This window comes from Misgurnus anguillicaudatus, chromosome 18, assembly GCF_027580225.2.
Source record: "Misgurnus anguillicaudatus chromosome 18, ASM2758022v2, whole genome shotgun sequence".
Lineage (NCBI taxonomy): Eukaryota > Metazoa > Chordata > Actinopteri > Cypriniformes > Cobitidae > Misgurnus > Misgurnus anguillicaudatus.
This window is the reverse complement of record NC_073354.2, coordinates 21,680,007-21,700,089: the sequence shown is the minus strand read 5'-3', so window position 1 is coordinate 21,700,089 and position 20,083 is coordinate 21,680,007. Positions and strand designations below refer to the sequence as shown.

General features: G+C 37.0%; 1 protein-coding gene across 4 annotated transcripts in view; it reads left to right on the top strand.

Annotated features, from left to right (window-relative positions):
* rgs6 (regulator of G protein signaling 6) overlaps positions 1-18,865 on the top strand; it is an 83,060-nt gene extending 64,195 nt beyond the window's left edge. For 3 of the 4 annotated variants that reach the window (XM_055186369.2, XM_055186368.2, XM_055186370.2), the window contains exons 6-18: positions 1,539-1,590; positions 3,037-3,101; positions 3,989-4,065; positions 4,625-4,706; positions 6,896-6,970; positions 7,120-7,218; positions 7,293-7,354; positions 9,042-9,152; positions 12,800-12,925; positions 14,600-14,786; positions 15,566-15,655; positions 17,321-17,374; positions 18,050-18,865. In XM_055186369.2, coding sequence (XP_055042344.1) covers positions 1,539-1,590; positions 3,037-3,101; positions 3,989-4,065; positions 4,625-4,706; positions 6,896-6,970; positions 7,120-7,218; positions 7,293-7,354; positions 9,042-9,152; positions 12,800-12,925; positions 14,600-14,786; positions 15,566-15,655; positions 17,321-17,374; positions 18,050-18,100 — 1,131 coding nt within the window. In that variant the 3' untranslated portion in view covers positions 18,101-18,865. The remainder of the gene's footprint in view (positions 1-1,538; positions 1,591-3,036; positions 3,102-3,988; positions 4,066-4,624; positions 4,707-6,895; positions 6,971-7,119; positions 7,219-7,292; positions 7,355-9,041; positions 9,153-12,799; positions 12,926-14,599; positions 14,787-15,565; positions 15,656-17,320; positions 17,375-18,049) is intronic. The other variant, XM_055186371.2, reaches the window with a different exon arrangement.
* The last annotated feature ends 1,218 nt before the right edge of the window (positions 18,866-20,083 follow it).

Sequence of the window (20,083 nt, the reverse complement as noted above, 5' to 3'; positions counted from 1 at the left end):
TGAAAAACTATATATATATATTTTTTATATTGTGGTATTATTAACAAATGACTTATCTGTGAGCTTCATTATTTTTAAAAAATTTGTGTGTGCTTATAATCTTTAATCAAAAATGCAAATCTCCTCCCCTCCTAAAAACGATCTTTCTTCACTTCCGGTCATATGATATGGCAGGTGGGCGGGGTCCGGGAGAAGATCGGAGTGATTAGCAATTAGCAACACGACCCATAATAAAACGATCCAATCAGATCTCGATGGACAAATTCAAATCCAGCCCTGCCTTATTTCATTTCAGAAGCCATTTCATTCGTCACCACGGGGAAAACAAGGCAATCGCTACTTCCGTTTCATGGCGACTTTAAAGGCACACACCGACATTTTGGGATTTTGGCTTATTCATCGTATTCCCCAGAGTTGGATGGGTCCATTCATGCCTTTTTCATCTACGTGCATCCTGTAACTCTATCTGACGCACCCACCGCTAGCTTAGCTTAGCTTAGCACAAAGGCTGGAAGTAAATGGCTCCAGCTAGCATACTGCTCCCAATAAGTGACAAAATAATGCGAAAATTTTCCTATTTATATGTTGTGATTTGTATAATCACACCGTGTACAAATAACAAGGTCATATGAGACACAGACATCTTTTAACAGTTTACATACTGGGAACTATATTCTCAGAAGTCGAAGCACTGCTACTTGGGCGGTGTGATTTGCTCGCAGCACCCGAAAATACCCCTGGTGAGGAGCAGAGAGTTCGGTCAGAGTTGTGCAAATCACTTCACCCAAGTAGCAATGGTATTCTTCTGAGAATATAGTTCTCAGTCTGTATATAAGATGGATGTGTCTCATATGACCTTGTTATTTGTACACAGTTTGACTATACAAATCACAGCACATAAATAGGAAAATGTTGCGCTATTTTGTCACTTATTGGGAGCAGTATGCTAGCTGGAGCCATTCACTTCCAGTCTTTGTGCTAAGCTAAGCTAGCAGTGGGTGCATCAGACACAGTTACATGATGCACACAGATTAAAAAGGTATGTATGGACTTATCCAACTCTAGGGGAATACAGTGAATAAGCTAAAATCTCAAAATATGGGCGTGTTCCTTTAAGATAAAAAAAAAATGCCTGTCCCGGTTCGAAAGTGGCCAATAATTGGGGAATACAACTGACCTCAGTTTTAAAAAATTGGTACAGTATATTGTACTTATTATCTGTGTAATTTACTGCATTTCGTTGCCTTGTCTACATCTAATCTAATAAAAAACACTGTAGTTAGTCCTTATTCTGAAGGAACAGAAATTCATATTGCAAACTCTCTACATATATCTTTTCAATGCTGTCACCTGAAGGATGACAATGCTGTACATTACATTTTTATTGTGACATTAAATATGGCCCCTAAACATCACATAAAATCAAAGTGTAGTTGGTCGGTGGTTATTGGCCTGTATACATCAAGGCTAAGGTTTATGTTTGACACACCATGATTTATTTAGTCATCTCTCTATCTGTCTCTCTCTCTCTCTCCCAGGCTCCATATTTTTGGCCCTCTAATTGCTGGGAGCCTGAGAACACAGACTATGGTAAGAGCAGACGGCTGGTCAGACTTCCGGTGACTTATTGCTGTCTGATGAAGAATGCACTGGGCTTTAGTGTAGCAATGTTTTGGCATGCTAATCTATCTCATACAGTCACAGTCATTGGATGGGCGGTTCTTTCTAAGGATTATTACAGTAGTTACTCAGTTGGACAGAGTGTCTGTCTGTGCTGATGGTGGGCAGATGTTCACTGATGGTCAATGGTGACTCATTCACAGTCTCTGCTGTCTATAAACTTGGCCAAGGAGAGATTATACACACTGTACACAGGAGGAGACAAAATCCAATCACTGATACCGGACGTGTGCGTTTATGTTTCTCTCTCTCTCTCTCTCAATTTTAATCTAAGTGTGCTTTAATGAAAAACAATACATTTGTATTTGTCAAAGCATTTGCAGCTGGACTGCGTACAAATAGTGCAAATAAAGGTAAACAAAGTATATAGTGCAACATTAAAAGTGAAATAGTAAGTATTAAGACACACACACACACACACACACCCTTTGTCTCTCTCCAGGGTTCCCACGGGTCCTTCAAATCCTTAAAAGTTTCAAGGCCCTGGGAAGTTTTTGAAAATATACATACATAGATACAGGTCATTGAAAGTGCTTGAATCTATTTTATGCAAGAAGTTTTCTGGAAAAAAATCCATATTATTCCCTGTGTAGTGTAGGATAATATCATAAAAATTCTAGACTTTTTAAGCACACATGCTAAACTGTTCACTTTAAATGTTTATATCTTCTGTATGCGAATGTTGATTCATACCAAAATGCTTTTTTGCATAGTTGTGTTTGAAAACGTCTCGGGTTACGTATGTAACTGTTGTTCCCTGAGAAGGGAACGAGCCGCTGCGTCTCCGTTGCTATACTTCCTGCGTCTCTGTAACGCCATCTTTGGCAATATTTCAGATAGCGATATACTTCCTGGCTCCCACGTCACCTTGTCTTTGTTGTTAAGCCTCACCATTGGTTGAATTTGATATACACATTCAGACGCACTTACCCTTGGAGGCGTCCCCAAAGTGTCAACGCAGTGACGCAGCGCGAGTTCCCTCAAAAGGGAACTGTAACAATGTATCTTAAAAGGTAACACATTGTAACCTTGCTCTCACTTGAAATGTGTCCCCACATTTAGTCCTTGAATTTGATGGGTTTAGACCTGGAAAGTCCTTGAAAGGTCCTTGAATTTGAAGTTAACTAAGGTGTGGGAACCCTGTCTCTCTCTCTATTATAAGGGGGAAAGCGTTATTGAAAAGACTAAATAAAAAGAAAAGCAATAAAAGAAAAGCAATAAAATAATAAAGAGCAAGCAAAAGCAGGTTATGGTCTCTTGCTAAATTCAGTCTCAATTTAAGTGTGCTTTATTGGCGTGACAGATAATTTACATTCGTATATAAAATGTTTTCTCTTTCTCTCTGTTACCTGTCAGCCATCTATCTGTGCAAGCGGACCATGCAGAACAAAACCCGTTTGGAGCTGGCAGACTATGAAGCTGTAAGTGACTTAATGTAATGACTGCACAGAGAGAGAAAATGAAATTCGTTTTTCCAGCAGAGAAAGATTTTAGCTATTGACAGATACAAAGAGAAAATGTTTGACTTTGTCATTGAGCATTAAAGCTGAATGGTGTCATTTTTCTGAGTAAACGCGTAGAGACAGCTACTGTATAAGTAAGCCATTGCTGCACTGATTTTCCAAAAGTGTGTAAACATTGTGGTTATGTTGCACTACTATATATATATTTATAGCCCAATTTATGATGTCTGAAATACAGATACAGCTGTTTGGTAATGATGAAGAAGTGATTCTGTAGATCAGTGGTTTTCAAACAGGGGGGCACGAGATGGTGCCAGGGGGTCCCAGTTTTATGACATTTCATGAAATACATTTATTTATCATAAATTCTGTGTAGTTAAACCTAAAAAAAAAACAAGGCTGCTAACCAAAAGCACTACTTTTTTGTATAATTTAATGTTTTTTTTTTTTTATTAAATTGTTGAGTTTTAGAACAGTTTTTTGTCACAAATTTTCTTTGGGGGGGCCGCGAAGGAATGCACTGTACAGAAGGGGGGCCGCACGCTGAAAAAGTTTGGGAACCACTGCTGTAGATCAATTGGTTGAGCATTGCATTAGCACCGTAAAGGTCTTGGGTTCAATCTCAGGGAACACACATACTGATAAAAATGTATACCTGGCTTGAATGCACTCTAAGTCACGTTGGATAAATGTGTTTTGATTCAATCAGTAGCAATGAATAATGACATTATTTTTTCTAATTTAGCCTACGCATTTTGTATTTAGTGATGCAGGTATAGCCTAGTTTGTTTCTTGCATTCTTTATTTGTGCATCTCCCTCATTTGTCTCCATCTCTGTCATTCAGGAGAATCTAGCGCGGCTTCAGAGGGCTTTTGCCAGAAAGTGGGAGTTTATCTTCATGCAGGCTGAAGCACAGGTCAAGTAAGTGCTGTTGTCAGGACGACTCATACCTGCCCTGCTCTCCAATGCATTCAACCCACACACATTCGCATAAAGACATACATGTGCAAGCTCTGATTATGACGTAACTTCGCATTAGTCAACCCATATTGTTACAGACACAACATATTAACATGTCCAATTGATTTTGAGTGGCTGTCACTGAAGCAATCTCTCGCTCTCCAAACACCAGCTGAAGAGCCACATCTTATGGCCGGAGGCAGTCAACACAAGTCATCAGTCTGCGTCCATCCACAAACGCTATTTTGGGGAATACAAGAAATGGAGATACAGATGAACAAAAGGGTCTCAGGGCTCAGCGAGACATAAAAAACATGCTGTAAATGTCAGTTATGTAAGAGTGAAGTGGCAGAAATGGAAATGAATTTAGCTTTGCTAGTAGACAGGTTGCAACTTTGATGAGCGCAGGGGCTGTGCTCTTTATCTCTTTGAATGTGCGATGCGGGGCGCGTGTGCGGACTGCTTCAGTTTATTTAATATTAATGTTTTGCAGCTTTGTGTTTCTGCTTTGATTTTGTAGGATCGACAGGAAAAAGGACAAGACGGAGAGAAAGATTCTGGATAGTCAAGAAAGAGCCTTCTGGGATGTTCACCGCCCTGTGGTGTGTGTGTGAGGAAAGGGTTGCTGTATTTTTGTTAGGTTAGATATGTAAGGAATGGAGGTATTTTGGTTTAATGCACAATTTTTTTTATGGAATCGAATCAAACTAGTTCACAAAATGGTCTGCATGATTTATTAGTAGGTTGGTTCAGATATGAATCACCTTTTAAATTTCTCATAAAATACTGAAATGTTTATGGAAATGTTTTGGAAATTCATTAGTCATAAAACATGAGAAGCTTTTCACTATTCCTTTGAATTTCTGACAGTTAATACAGATGATATAGCAATAAAAAGCTTTAATGTTTGAATAACACACATTTCTTTCAACTTGTTTATGAATTTGAATGCATAGATAATTTAAAACATATATCATCATAGATTGGTGAGGAGTTTACATTGAAGTTTATGTTAAAGCTCAAGTAACACACACTGTTTCTCACCTTGAGAACCTACACTACAAAAAAAATTTATTTTCAAGAAAAAAATTATTTGTATTTTCGTCTTGTTTTCATTAAAAATATCTAAAAATTCTTACATTAAGATGCTTTTTCTTGGTGATCAAAACAACCCAAGAAAATAAGTCTAGTTTTTAGACCAAAATTATCAAGTTTAAGTGATTTTGTGCATAAAACAAGCAAAAAAATCTGCCGTTGGGGTAAGCAATAAATCTTGAATTTTTTTTTAAAACACTAAATTCAAGAAAAATTTGCTTACCCCATTGGCAGATTTTAAGCATCTTAATTTAGGAATTTTTAGTTGTTTGCTGAAAACAAGACAAAAATTCTAAGAATTTTTTTCTTGAAAATAATTTTTTGCAGTGTATTACCTACTGGAAAAAAATGACTTTCTTACTTAGTATTTTTGTCTTGTTTTCAGTAGAAATATTTAAAATTCTTTGATCAAGATGTATTTCTTGATGAGCAAAATTACCTCTAAAAATAAGTCTAGTTTTTAGACAAAAAATATAAAATCTGTACTTAAAACAAGCAAAATTATCTGCCAATGGGGTGAGAAAATGTAGCTTTATGGGTGGGTTGCACCAACAAGGATTAGGCCTAAATCAGGCTTTAAACCTGTTTAAATATAATCAGGTTTTTATTTAAACTGCCATTTTGATCCAAGTTTCAATTTAACAGTAAACCGAGATTATCTTTAATCCTGTTGCTCCATTACTTTAAACTCAGTTTTAAATCTCAGTGAGGGATTAACTTTAAACTTGCATATGAGGAGGTATAAATATGTTTTTTTTACAATTAAATGTCTGGCTAAATTATTAGAAACACATACCGCGAGCGTGGTGGTGCTATTCAAAGATGTGTTTATTATAACGTAAAAAATTATAAATTTTTCTTGAATTTAGTGTTTAAGAAAAATGTTCAAGATTTTTTTGCTTACCCCATTGGCAGATTATGTTTGGTTTTTTTTTTGCTTGTTTTATGCACAAAATCACTTAAATTTTATATTTTTGGTCTAAAAACTAGACTTATTTTCTTGGGTCGTTTTGCTCATCAAGAAAAAGCATCTTAATTTAAGAATTTTTAGATATTTTTACTGAAAACAAGTCAAAAATACCAAGATTTTTTTTTCTTGAAAATCATTTTTTGCAGTGTGCACTTATGCAACAATTTTTTATGCAAACAAAACAAAGACATTTGAGGCAGTTTTACTTACCGCCTTTGACTCTTGACCCGGTTGGGACCGCCCCATTTCAACAAAATTAGTGTTGAACAAACACACATACACAAACAACTCGGCTGCTATCGCTTAAAAACAAACTATATACATTGTTTCTATAATGCTGGGTTCATTGGGAATCTCAACAAGCTTAAATTTGTTTCACAAACAACAACACACTTCTTTGGTGACGTTGATTTCGTGTCAGCTCTTGGTTGGTGTGTGCGTTCGCTATTCTGGTTAAAGTGCCCATATAAGGACTTCCACTGTACTTCCTGCTCTAAAATTGAAAGATTGTTATGTATGAATCGCTTATGCTCAGAAAAAAACTTTCCAAAACTTGTACAAACCCTGGCAGTTTGCATTCTGGCAAGTTGCAAAAATACTCTGACACTTCGCTTATGTTTAGCATGAGGAATCCAATTTTTTTTACAGTGTTAATAAGTCAGAATGCATTAAATAGCTTTACACCCCCCCCCCCAAACTCATTAACACTTATTATGTGATTCACAGCCAGGATGTGTCAACACCACAGAGATGGACATCAGAAAGTGTCGCCGCCTAAAGAATCCCCAAAGAGTTAAAAAGGTACCTGTACTGATTCTGCATTAGCGTATGCTGTACTGTATATGTATGAAACAGAGAGTTATATCAGTAATAATGAAACCTCTCTCATGTCATGTGATCTCTCTCTTTCTTTCTCCCTTTCACGCGCTCACTCGCTCTCTGGCCTGAAGTCAGTGTATGGTGTAGTGGATGATACACAGACGCAGAGTCCTGTACACACACCCTTACAACAGTGCAACAAAGACACCAGAGAAGATGTAGAGAAAGAGGTGTGTACTGCTTTCAATTAGAACTCATGTAAAAATGTGAAAATAAACGAATAACGGCGATATCTGTCTTACAGATCCTGTTCTTGAACACTCAGTTGGATCGACACTGTATGAAAATGTCCAAAGTAGCTGAGACGTAAGTCCTCGTCTTTAATCTGTGCATATAAAAAATTCAAAGAGCCACAGCGTATTTCCTCCAGCAAAGCTTTTACTTTTTTGCATTTTGAAGGTCAAAATAACCATCTTGGTAACTTTTTCACGTATTTATTATTTATTTATGCTACTCTTCAAATGTCTTTTACATTGTGAGTAGGTTTTTTGTCCTGGGACTTACAACTAAATGCACAAATGATCTTGAAAATACAATCACATTGTTGCCCTTGTTAGAAGACAGTTGATTTATTATTATGTTATTGTAGTGAGTGCATTGAAATTGACTACTTTAAGAAAGACCATAGGCTCAAAAGTAACCACAGTTGAAAGCTTGTGCTGTATATATTACATGAAGCTCTGTAGATAGTGAGGTCTACTGTTTTCTGTATACTGTGTTTTTGAAAGTACAGAGCTCATAATAATTCCCACACAGTTATCGCTTCACAGCACACCAGTCTGAAAAGATCTGATATGTTTGGCAGCCATTATTCCCCATTCTGCCTTAAAGGAAAACACCACTGTTTTTCAATATTTTCCTATGTTCTTACCTCAGCTTAGACGAATGAATACATACCTATCTTTTTTCAATGCGTGCACTTAATCTTTGTACAGCACGTTGTGAATGTGTTAGCATTTAGCCTAGCCCCATTCATTCCTTAGGATCCAAAGAGGGATGAATTTAGAAGCCACCAAACACTTCCATATTTTCCATATTTAAAGACTGTTACATGAGTAGTTACACGAGTAAGTATGGTGGCACAAAATAAAACGTGGTGATTTTTTAAGCGGATAAAAAATGTGAACTATATTGTATGGGACTTTGTGAGCACTTTGACCTCGGCGCGCAGTAACATCATCACTTCTGACTACTCCCCCTCTCGTGCAAACTTCTGTCAATATTACTGCGCCCGAGGTCGAAGTGCTGCAAACTGAGTGCTCTTCCACCATACAATATAGTTCTCATTTTTTATCCGCTTAAAAAATCGCCACGTTTTATTTTGTGCCACCATACTTACTCGTGTAACTACTCATGTAATAGGGAAAACATGGAAGTGTTTGGTGGCTTCTAATTTCATCCCTGTTTGGATCCTAAGGAATGAATGGGGCTAGGCTAAATGCTAACACATTCACAACGTGCTGTACAAAGTTTAGTGCACACATTGAAAAAAGATAGGGATGTATTAATTCGTTTAAGTTGAGTTTTAAACATAGTAAAATATTGAAAAACGGTGGTGTTTTCCTTTAAATCCAGAGGGAACTTCTGGAAGTGACCTCATAACACTCAACACAAAATATCTTGACTACTTTATGTTCTTATAGACATCTTATAACTCTTCAAATACTGAAGATTTCAGTATTAATAAGTTTAATGATTGTCGCCATCGTGGTTTTGAGCTTTAGCTCATATAGTTTTATGATTGTACAGGAATTTACATTTTTTACAAGTCAATTAGAAACATTTCCTGTTTAACACATCAGTAGTGTACACTCAAATAAAAATGTAAATGGGAATATATATAACATATAAATTGTATCTAGTCTAAAGTATCAAACATTAACAAACGATTAATGTTGTGCACTAAACCCCTTGCCTAATTTAAAAGCACTGTAATGCGCTGCCTCCTGTTATAAAGGAAACCTAAACCTCATTGCAAATCTCTGTGTTGCAGATTGATGAGCTACACAGAGCAGTATCTTGACTACGACCCTTTTGTAACAACACCAGACCCATCTAACCCCTGGGTCGGCGATGACGTCACGTTTTGGGAGACAGAGGCCAGGTATGAAACCCAAAGCTTGTCTTTCTTTTTAGATGACACTTGTGATCGTCTTAGGTTTCATTAGATGAAAGGGAGCGAGCGAGTTTTAATTTCTGCCAAGCTTAAGTGAGAGTCTGCCACTCAGGTCTCCATATTAAATTGATTATGAGTCACATATTTCAAGATGTTATAAATTGTGGGTGCTGAGGGCAGCACACTTGCCCATGACATATAAGAACTGTAATCTCATGGGGATGTGGGTGGACGTATCTTTTATGTTTATGTAGACTTTGAAGTTGTTATGTCAGGTCCTTTTGATTAATTTGTCCTCTACCTCATGCCACCGTGGTTGTGTGCAGGTGTGTTCTTTGCATTAAATCCTTATTGTTTGCCTCTTGGACTTGTTAAGGGTTGTTTATTACATGGCTCGTTGAAATGCTTGTTGAAATGATTCTGATTGGCCAGTCGCAAGATTTGCAGGTTTGTTATATTTCCAAATAACAACCACTCAAAAGTAATAACACACGGTAACCTGGATGCTGCAAATCATTTTGATAGGTAAAGTTTATTATTACACAAAAATTTTATATAAATATGTATTTGAATAACATATATGACATTATATTTACAAATGATTAAACCAAATAGAGTGTTCGTGACATTTGAACGTCCTGTCTTATCTTAAAGGAGACACAAGACTTTTTTAAGATGTCAAATAAATCTTTGGTGTCCCCAGAGTACTTATGTTAAGTTTTAGCTCAAAATAACCTATGGATAATTTATTATAGCATGTTAAAATTGCCACTTTGTAGGTGTGAGCAAACTTTTTAAAATGCAAATGAGCTGATCTGTGCACTAAATGACAGTGCCGTGGTTGAATAGTGCAGATTAAAGGATTAGTCCATTTTCTTTAAAAAAAATCCAAATAATTTACTCACCACCATGTCATCCAAAATGTTGATGTCTTTCTTTGTTCAGTCGAGAAAAAATTATGTTTTTTGAGGAAATCATTTCAGGATTTTTCTCATTTTAATGGACTTAAATGGACCCCAAAACGTAACAGATTTAATGCAATTTAAACTGGCAGTTTCAAAGGACTCTAAATGATCCCAAACAAGGAATAAGGGTCTTATCTAGCGAAACGATTGTCATTTTTGACAAGAAAAATAAAAAATATGCACTTTTAAACCACAACTTCTCTTCTATCTCCGGTCCTGTGACACGCCAGCGTGACCTCACGTAATTGCGTAAAACTGTGGAAAGGTCACGTGTTACATATACGAAGTGCACATTTGCCGACCATTTAAAAAAATAAACTTACACAAAGACATTAATTAATATCATTCGACATACAACAACGTCGGAATGGTCCTCTTTTTCCACACTTGTAAACACTGGGGCATAGTTTTGCATATGTCATCCGTGACCTCTTGATGTGATGACGTATGGACCAGAGATAGACGAGCAGTTGTGATTTAAAAGTGCATATTTTTTATTTTTCTTGTCAAAATGACAATCGTTTCGCTAGATAAGACCCTTATGCCTCGTTTGGGCTCGTTTAGAGTCCTTTGAAACTCTGTTGAAACTGCAATAAAACTGTTACGTGTTGGGGTCCATTAAAGTCCATTAAAAAGAGAAAAATCGAACGAAGTTACTGGTTGATCTTTTTCACATTTTCTAGGTTGATAGAAGCACTGGGGACCCAATTATAGCACTTAAACATGAAACATTTTGATGATATGTCCACTTTGAAACTGAAACTAAATGGGTTTTCCTTAGGGAAGGTCTGCATTTGTTAATAATTAGCTAATAAACTATTTCAAATTAATATTTAATGTTCCTTACTTTAGTTATGAGGTAAATAGCCATGTAATAAGCAGGATAATGTTCAGGCAGCCAATTTTTTATATTTATCGTGAAATAAGCCCCTTTAGTGTGATACAAGTGTGTTTTTTTGCGATAACAACCAGCTGCCTATACATCCTTTACTTGTTGTGGTCTATTTGGCCACTGCAATTGGGTCTATTAACTCAACTCACCTGAACTGTTTGTTACCTCTCCTAACAGATAAATAATAAGTAATATGCCTACTGTTAAAAATGTAAAAAAATTAAGTAGTCCTAGTCCTACACCAGGGGTTCCCAAACTCAGTGGTGGCCGGTGACTTCTTTTTCGAGGACAAGCGATGCGAAGTTCGTCACAACATGTATGTAGCTTGTCATTTGTGGTTCATCAGTTCAAAATATGTGTTCGGCACGTCACGTGAGCTTTATTGCGTCATGCGGGATGTCAAAATACGAGCTTGCTGCAGATGCTTCTAAAGGATTTATTATAAAAGAGACGCTCACGTTTGCCAAATACTCGCTTAATCTCATGTGTAATCAGAGTTTACTGTTAATGGAGTGTCTTGCGTGTATTTTGTGAACGTGAGCGTCTCTGTTGTCATGAACGGTTTTGACGCGTGTGCGGCGGGCACTTGTTTTGACAAAACACGTGATGCACATGGTTCACATGACGCAACAAATAGATATATTGAAAACACCAGTAACACACATGACACTCCGAACACATATTTTGAATTTGCGCCCCTCGAAAGAGCAGTCAAGAGCCACCACTGGTGGCTAGTAACTTTGGAAAACAACTAGCCACTTTGGCGGATGAGCAAAAACGTTATTGTCAAGGCCTGCTCCGAACACATATTTTGAATTTGTTGGAAGAGAAGTCACTGGCCGCCACTGCCCAAACGTTTCTTTCAATTACCCACTGACAAGGATATAATCTATCTCAGGACCCACAAAACATATTTTCAGCTGGAAATACTTCTTGTAGAAGAGATTCGTTTTTATTCCTTTTATTTGCAATACTAAGTTTTAAAACTATTTTCATTGCTTGTCATTTATTGGACTGACTGTTTCATGTGCAATACCGCAACGGTCAGGTGACTTTGCATGACCCACATATATACCCACCCATGGTTTGAAATTCCCTGTACACTTCCCCACTGACATTTAAATTTTTATCTGATAAATCATCTGATGTTTTTAGGCACTATTGGTCAAACATTATGTTCATTATACAAATCCACACAGTTCTTTGAAAAAAGCCTGTGCTTTCTCTCTCTCTCTCTCTCTCTCTCTCTCTCTCTCTCACTCACATGTTTTTGAATATAATTTAATGGAAAACAAAGTCAAGTTACATTAGGAATAATTGCAACCTCACCATGCGCACTCATGTAAATGTTCAGTTCTTGGTTTCTTTGAATAAATCAGTTCACTATGACCTACAATGCAATTATGTGACTAAATTCTGCAAGAAACTAGGTTCTCCTGATGTTTGAGCTCGGTTATTAATGAATTTTTCATATTATTTAATAGTATAAAGTAAGCTTTTTACAGTGATTAGCAGCGTTCATTTGGTGTTTTAAATGTTGTTTTGAAGCCACACTGCGGTACACGTTATTATTATACATGATGAAGTGTTCTTGTGTACACACGCTCCCTGTCTCGCTCTGTTTTCAACTTCATCTTGTTTTATTAATTTAAAAAATAATGGCACATCTGTGCTGTCAAAGCAAAAGCTGCTGTCAACAGAACAATGCAAGTTAAATTAAAATCTCTCTCTCTCTCTCTCTCTCTCTCTCTCTCTCTCTCTCTCTCTCTCTCTCTCAGTAAGGAACCGAGTCAACAGCGAGTAAAGAAGTGGGGCTTCTCACTGGATGAGGTTTTAAAGGACCCAGTGGGCCGTGAGCAGTTCCTTAAATTCTTGGAGTCTGAATTCAGCTCTGAAAACCTCCTGTGAGACCAAGAGCCTTCATCCTCTTCCTCCCACTCTCCACTTTCTCATTACCGCTTTCCCCTTCTTACTTATTCCTCTCTCACTCGTTCTCTCACTTTTAATGACCAACACAAAATGTAGCAGAACAGGACAAGCGAAAGGTCAGACCTAAGCTCAGAGCTCAGCTTTAATACCACTGATGAGAAAGAGGACGTGACGTGGAGATGCACCGATGTTACATGATCATCGCTACGTCCAAAGCCTGTTCGCTGGTGCATTAAGATAAATTACCGCAAACGACAGGCGTTACGGGGCAAATGAGGGTCTCACCAGACGCCCGGGCAAGAGAGTGAAGCCCCAAAGGGAAGTGCGGAGATAACGCAGGTCACTGGAACTGTGAAGTGACTTGGCAGGGGATAAAGTATAGCGCTTGTCTCCACTGCATCTCTCGTGCTTTTTTCCTCGTATCCCCCAGCAAGAAGTCTAATAGCCTCTATGGGGGCTGTCTTATATTTGCCAGTCTGCGAGGAGAGTGAAAGTGATGTGTCCTGGCTCTCCCTTGGGCCCATTAGGGCCTAAACCACTTTTGCGCTGCAGGCTGGGAAGAGATCTATAGAGCTACAGAGTAAATGTGATTTGAGAGTAGAGAGAGAGGTACAAGGCAATTTGCTCTAACTCTTTGTATCTGTCATCGGTGTTAGTGTTGTATATGTAGTTTAACTTAAATGTGTATAGTGTAACTTTTTGAAGGATCTCTTGACAGAAATGCAATATAATATACATGACTATAGCATCAGTGGTGTATAAAGACCTTACATAATGAACTGTAATGTTTTTATTATCTTAGAATAAGACGTTTTTATCTACATACACCATGGGTCCCCTTACATGGGAGTTGCCTTTATGTTTCTACAGTAGCCCTAAATGGACAAACTGTCCTATAGAGCATGATTTGTCACTACGTTGTCTCAGATGATGACATGTTTGTCCTGTGGTGGCTACTGTAGCTTCACTATGCGTTTCGAAAAGGAGTGGTGAGCTATGGACAATTCACAGTCTTACCACTAGATGACGCTAAATATCTACACAGTGGACCTTTAAATTGACAAAATAAAGGGACACTCCACTTTTTGAAAATATGGTCATTTTCCAACTCCCCTAGAGTTGAACATTTGATTCTTACCGTTTTGGAATCCATTCAGCCGATCTCCGGGTCTGGCGCTAGCACTTTTAGCATAGCTTAGCATAATTCATTGAATCTGATTAGAACATTTAGCATCGCGCTAAAAAATAACCAAAGAGTTTCTATATTTTTTCTATTTAAACTTGACTCTTTTGTAGTCGTGTACTAAGACAGACGGAAAATTAAAAATTGCAATTTTCTAGGCAGATATGGCTAGGAACTATATTATGGCGTAATATTAAGGACTTTTATGCCGTAACATGGCTGCAGGTGGCGCAATGATATTACACAGTATCCAATAAAAATAGGCCCCTTAGTATCTTTCAATAGCAGGGGACTATTTTTGGGCAGTGTGTAATATCATTGCGCCAATATAAAGTTTTCTCGGTTCTTCACCAAAATAAGCTGCACTGACCAGGCCGCACGCCGTTTACTCAAAGGGTTGGCTAAATACTGTAATACATTCTCCCATGAGCAATTGTGAACAGCTGTCTTTGTTATGTTTTTGCAGGTTCTGGTTGGCCGTGCAGGATCTGAAGTGCCGCCCCCTGCAGGAAGTGCCAGTTCGTGCCCAGGAGATCTGGCAGGAGTTTCTTGCAGAAGGAGCTCCCAACGCCATCAATCTGGACTCGCACAGCTACGAACGCACCAGTCAGAATTTAAAAGACGCAGGACGTTATAGTTTTGAAGATGCCCAGGTGAATAAGCTGTCACAGACCCTTAAGAAATGTTTATATCTCTTACAACAGTTTCTGAGAAAAATGATCCCACCACATGAACTTAAAAGAGAGGACACGAGATCTAAAAGACAGATGGTTGCCATTTTAACGTTTGTTTGGGGGTTTTTGATGGACAAAGTCAACCAGCACTTTGTACGAGTGACCAAGGCAAAATATCTTTTATTGTTTAAAATGATGAAAGAGGAACTTAAAGGCTTTGTCTAAAAGAGTACAATATCTGATAGATTACTTGTTTTCATTATATATGTCTGCGCTATTCATCTGTATTTACATGGTTAATAAAAGACGTGATGTGTAATGACGGTAGTGTAATGTAATGTAATGAAGTAAAATGTAATACAATAATGCTTTTTACGATATAAGTCAAATAGTTGTAAAATCCATTACAGACTGTTTGAAATTATTATCAGGAGTCTGTTAAACACTTTTTTCCTAATTTAAAAAGAAACCTTTATGGCCTCAGGAAAAACATGACTTCACAGCACGAAACAATGTAAAACCTTCCTACTGCCGGTTACTCTTTATATATGCATTTTAAGTCACAGATTGTGTTTTCTCTTGAGAAACGCTAACCTACATTTTAGTCGAGTCTGCACTTGTGATGGCATGATTGAGAAAAGAATAGAAAGGCGGTTTTCAGAAGGCTGTTGACTCTTTCTCATTACTTTGCAATGAGATCCTTTCCTTTTCCCCAAGCTTCAGGCTCACTGTCAGCCTCCAATGTTTCTCGTTTTCAGGACCACATTTACAAGCTGATGAAGAGTGACAGCTACCCTCGATTCCTGCGCTCCAATGCTTACCAGGATCTTCTATTGGCTAGAAAGAAGGTTAGTCTTTATATCAGTTTAGTCAACGCAACCTCCATATAGACTTTGACTGATATGTATATTTTCTTCTGTACATTGTAAACAATTCTTTTTACAACTCAAGTCATTTTAACTTACTATTATCTATCTTGACTAGAGATGAGATGTTATAGCTTATAAAATATAGTTAAAATACGAAGAAACTCATCTCTTGTCAAGATAAATAATAAATAATAGTAAGTTAAAATGACTTGTAAATCTGAGTTGATTAAACAAAAATAAGGAACCAAAGATTTGTTTACAGTTTATGTAAAAATCATTTGATTTTAGTTTGCCACTGTAAAACAAGATTTGTTGGTTTAACTTTTTTTTTAACCTTATAAAAATAATAGTTGACTCAGAAAGGTTGTGCAAAAATTGTTGTGTCAACTAATAGTTTTGAGTTGAATTAACTCCTAACACTTAATTAACTGAATTAACCTTTTTTTCAGTCTAGTAGCTGAACTTGACACTACACACTGTTAGCCATAATGTATAGTGTTGTTCTTCCAGGGAACCACGACAAAGCAAAACAAATACTTAGAGAAACATTGAAAAAAAGCAGAAACCTCAAGAAACTGTGCAGATCTTTAGTGGTTTTGTATTGTTACAATACAACAATATTTTGATTTAGCTTTTTATACCATATTTTCTTTTTGACTGTAAAAAACAGGACTACTGCATTGACCGATTTCTTCTGAATTAGGAAAATTGACTTTTAAAGGAATGTTGAATTTGAACTGATACAACTTAATTTTACATTAGGGCTTTCAAAATTACATACATGTAAATGTAAATGTTGCTTAAATGCATGCATGCATGTGTGTGTATTTATATATACAAAAGAATTACAAACAGTGCACACACATATATTATGCAAAAACAAACTTTTATTTTGTATGCGATTAATCGCGATTAATCTTTTGACAGCCCTATTTACACCAGTGGCGGCTCGTGACTGCTCTTCCGAGGGGCGCAAATTCAAAAGAATTGTTGGAGTGTCATGTGTGTTGCTCGTGTTTTTAAAATATGTGTTTGTTGCGTCATGTAAACCATGTGCATCACGTGTTTTGTCAAAATAAGTGTCAGCTGCACACGCGTCAAAACCGTTTATGATAAAATAAACACACACGTTCACAAAATACACGCAAGACACTCCCTTAACAGTAAACTCTGATTACGCATGAGATTATACGAATATCTGGCAAACGCGAGCGTCTCTTTTATCATCAACCCTTTAGACACATCTGCAGCAGGCACTTATTTTGACAACACACGTAATGCACACAGGATCCCTCGACACACAGAACACATATTTTGAAATTACAAACCACACACATGATGGGCTACATACATGTTGTGACGAACTTCGCATCGTGCGCCCTCGAAAAAAGAAGTCACCGGCCGCCACTGTTTTACATCTACCTGAAATACAGCTCTGTGACTCAGTTAATAGTTAAATGTGGGCATCTTCATAGTCTCTACAGTGTGAATGTCTCTCATCTCTATTGCTATTATTCTAAATTAACATGAATTGTCCTGTAAATGTTTTGATGTGATTCCTTTACTTAACCTCCTCACATGTGTTAACCTGATGTTGTGCACTGTATCTTTCCCTCTTCTCATCCATTAACCCTCGGTCCACAGCTTGAGACTGAACAAGGCCGCCGTACATCATTGGAGAAATTCACTCGCAGTGTGGTGAGTGGCCCCTATCGTCTTGTAAACACGTTGGTTGAACTTAAAAAAATAAGTTATCTGGTTGCCTTAAATTTTGAGTTAATTCAACTTACAACAATTGTTTTGAAAGGCAACCAGGTAACTTACTTTTTTAAGCTGAACCAACAAATCTTTTTTACAGTGTACCATGAAAATCTTTCTCTAAACATTCTCGATATAAGAGTAAAAGCATGGAATGGGTTATGTTATGGACAAACCTAACTGTTGGGTTAAATAAACCTAGAAAATGTCCATATTTGACCTAACCATGTCCATGGCTCAAAACAACCTAGGCTTTTTGAGAGTATATCTCTAATTTTGTAATAAAGCTGGATCCAGTGGAATGTATAAAGGTTATGAATATATATGTATATATATATATGTGTGTGTGTGTGTGTGTGTGTGTGTGTGTGTGTGTGTATATATATGTATATATGTGTGTGTGTATATATATATATATATATATATATATATATATATATATATATATATATGTATATGTATATGTATATATTTTTATATATATATATATATATATATATATATATATATATATATATATATATATATATATATATATATATATATATATATATATATATATATATATATATATGTATGTAATAGTAATGTAATAGTATTGTAATTATGTTTCAGGGCAAATCTCTGACAGGTAAACGACTGACTGGCCTCATGCAGTCATCCTGACAAGTCTTTATCTTCGAGATGTCCAGCCCCATCCTGAGAAACTGGAATATGTTGGGGTTGAAGCATTGTGCCCATGATGGGCCACATGTATGGACCAGCCTCTCTCTAAAACCCACCCAAACATCGCACAGCTACGGACTCTAGATGGCAGCATGCAATAAAAATCTCCAAACCGCGACCGTGTTGACTGAGTGACTGCAAAGAGAAATGTCAGACTTTCCAGTACCATCTACAGCACCATTATAAGTTTATTTGATACTTATAGCCACAGAGAAGCAAGGACGGGACTGATCGCTCACCGCTGGATGTCCAGCACCAATTCAACCTCTTCATTTTCATTGTACCCATGGGAATCGATAAGGTATGCAGTAATTGATGTAAAGTACATCATACGCATTTGGATGAAGAGAGGATGTGTCTCAAATCTTCAGAGCATTCCAAAGGAGTGGAGAAAGTGAAAAGGGCTTTCAACGTCTGTGTTTCCTCGGTTAATGTCTTTTCATACTGTCTCTCTCTCTCATCATGTACTTGCTGAATATGGAGTATGGACGTGGAGGTGATGATGAGGTTCAACACAGCGCAGTGTTATTTTAATGCTCCTGCCATTTTGGAGAAAGTACTCTGTTGATGGAGAAGAATTTATATTATAGTCTTTGTTTTACTCACCTATATAGCACATGATGTAGTAATATGTCTACCAGGAGATGTACCTTTTAGACTCAGTTTTATTGAGGAATAAAGAATTAGCTATGAGATAACCAGGAAGGTAGGAAATTATATTTCAAAATGATTTATTTAGAGCACATAAATCGTATTATATATAAAAAGTATTACTTTTGCACAAAGACCGCACCAGTGAGATATACTGGATACCAGAGTCGGACAGCTTTACAGCACAATCTTGACCAAACAAACAACAACCTAAAATAATTTACAGGGTTTCATATATTTTGTTTCAGGACTTTTACAGTTATTCATGATGTTTTAAAATAATTTTATAGCAATTGCACAACTTCAAATCAGCTTATATTTTTAAGCTGAGCTTAATCGGAAACCAAATTCTCAAATAGTTTTATATAGAAACTCTTAAGCTTTCGTTACATTTTTTTTTTAAGATTTTTCCATGATTTTTCGCCCTGGAAATCAAATTTTTAAAATGCCCTGATATTTTCAGGTTTCCATGACCTTGGGAACCTGACATCTGTGTACATCTTAGTCCAACAGTTACTTGTTAACTACAGTGTGTTTGTCTTGTTTGCCTGTTTAATGAATGGTTATGTAAATTCAACTTAGAATGTAAGCTCTTAATGTTGCTTGATGTCAGTGTAGTGATGTTCTAAGCACATATATATGATTATCATACCATAACAACATACGCCAAAAACAAACCCAGGGGGCTCATTTATAAATTGCTGCGTAGAAACCGATTCATAGAATGAACGTACCACTTTACGTACAGAAATCGCACGTGTGCCTCACTTTCAGATGTGAATCTTCAAATAAAGTTTCTAATTTCCGCCTTTAACAATGACCAAATAATGTCATTGACATATAAAACAGCACCTAACGATGTTACAATCCTTTTCGAGCAGCAAGAATGGCTTATATTTCCCAAATTGCTTGCGCTTGCTCAGACCCTGACACTAAGCACGTTTCCACGTAAAAGACCGCCAGTGTTGCCAGATTGGAAATCGTATCAGAAACTACAAATTATGGTATTTGGAAGGACATTTTCGTACACATGTCATATATGCAGAATACAGCTATTTATCTAAACCCAAAACTTTTGACAGTCTGCAAATTATCCCAGTAAATAACTAAGTGTACCTAAAGGTACATTCACATGAGGCAAAAGCGTTAACGCTTGACGGAAGGCTTGTCTGAAGCGTGGCCAACGGCCAATCACAGTGGCTGTTTCTCAATATGCGTTCTTCAGCGATCTTGCGTCCTCGCTCTACGTCGTCATTAACAGTCGAAGTTCAA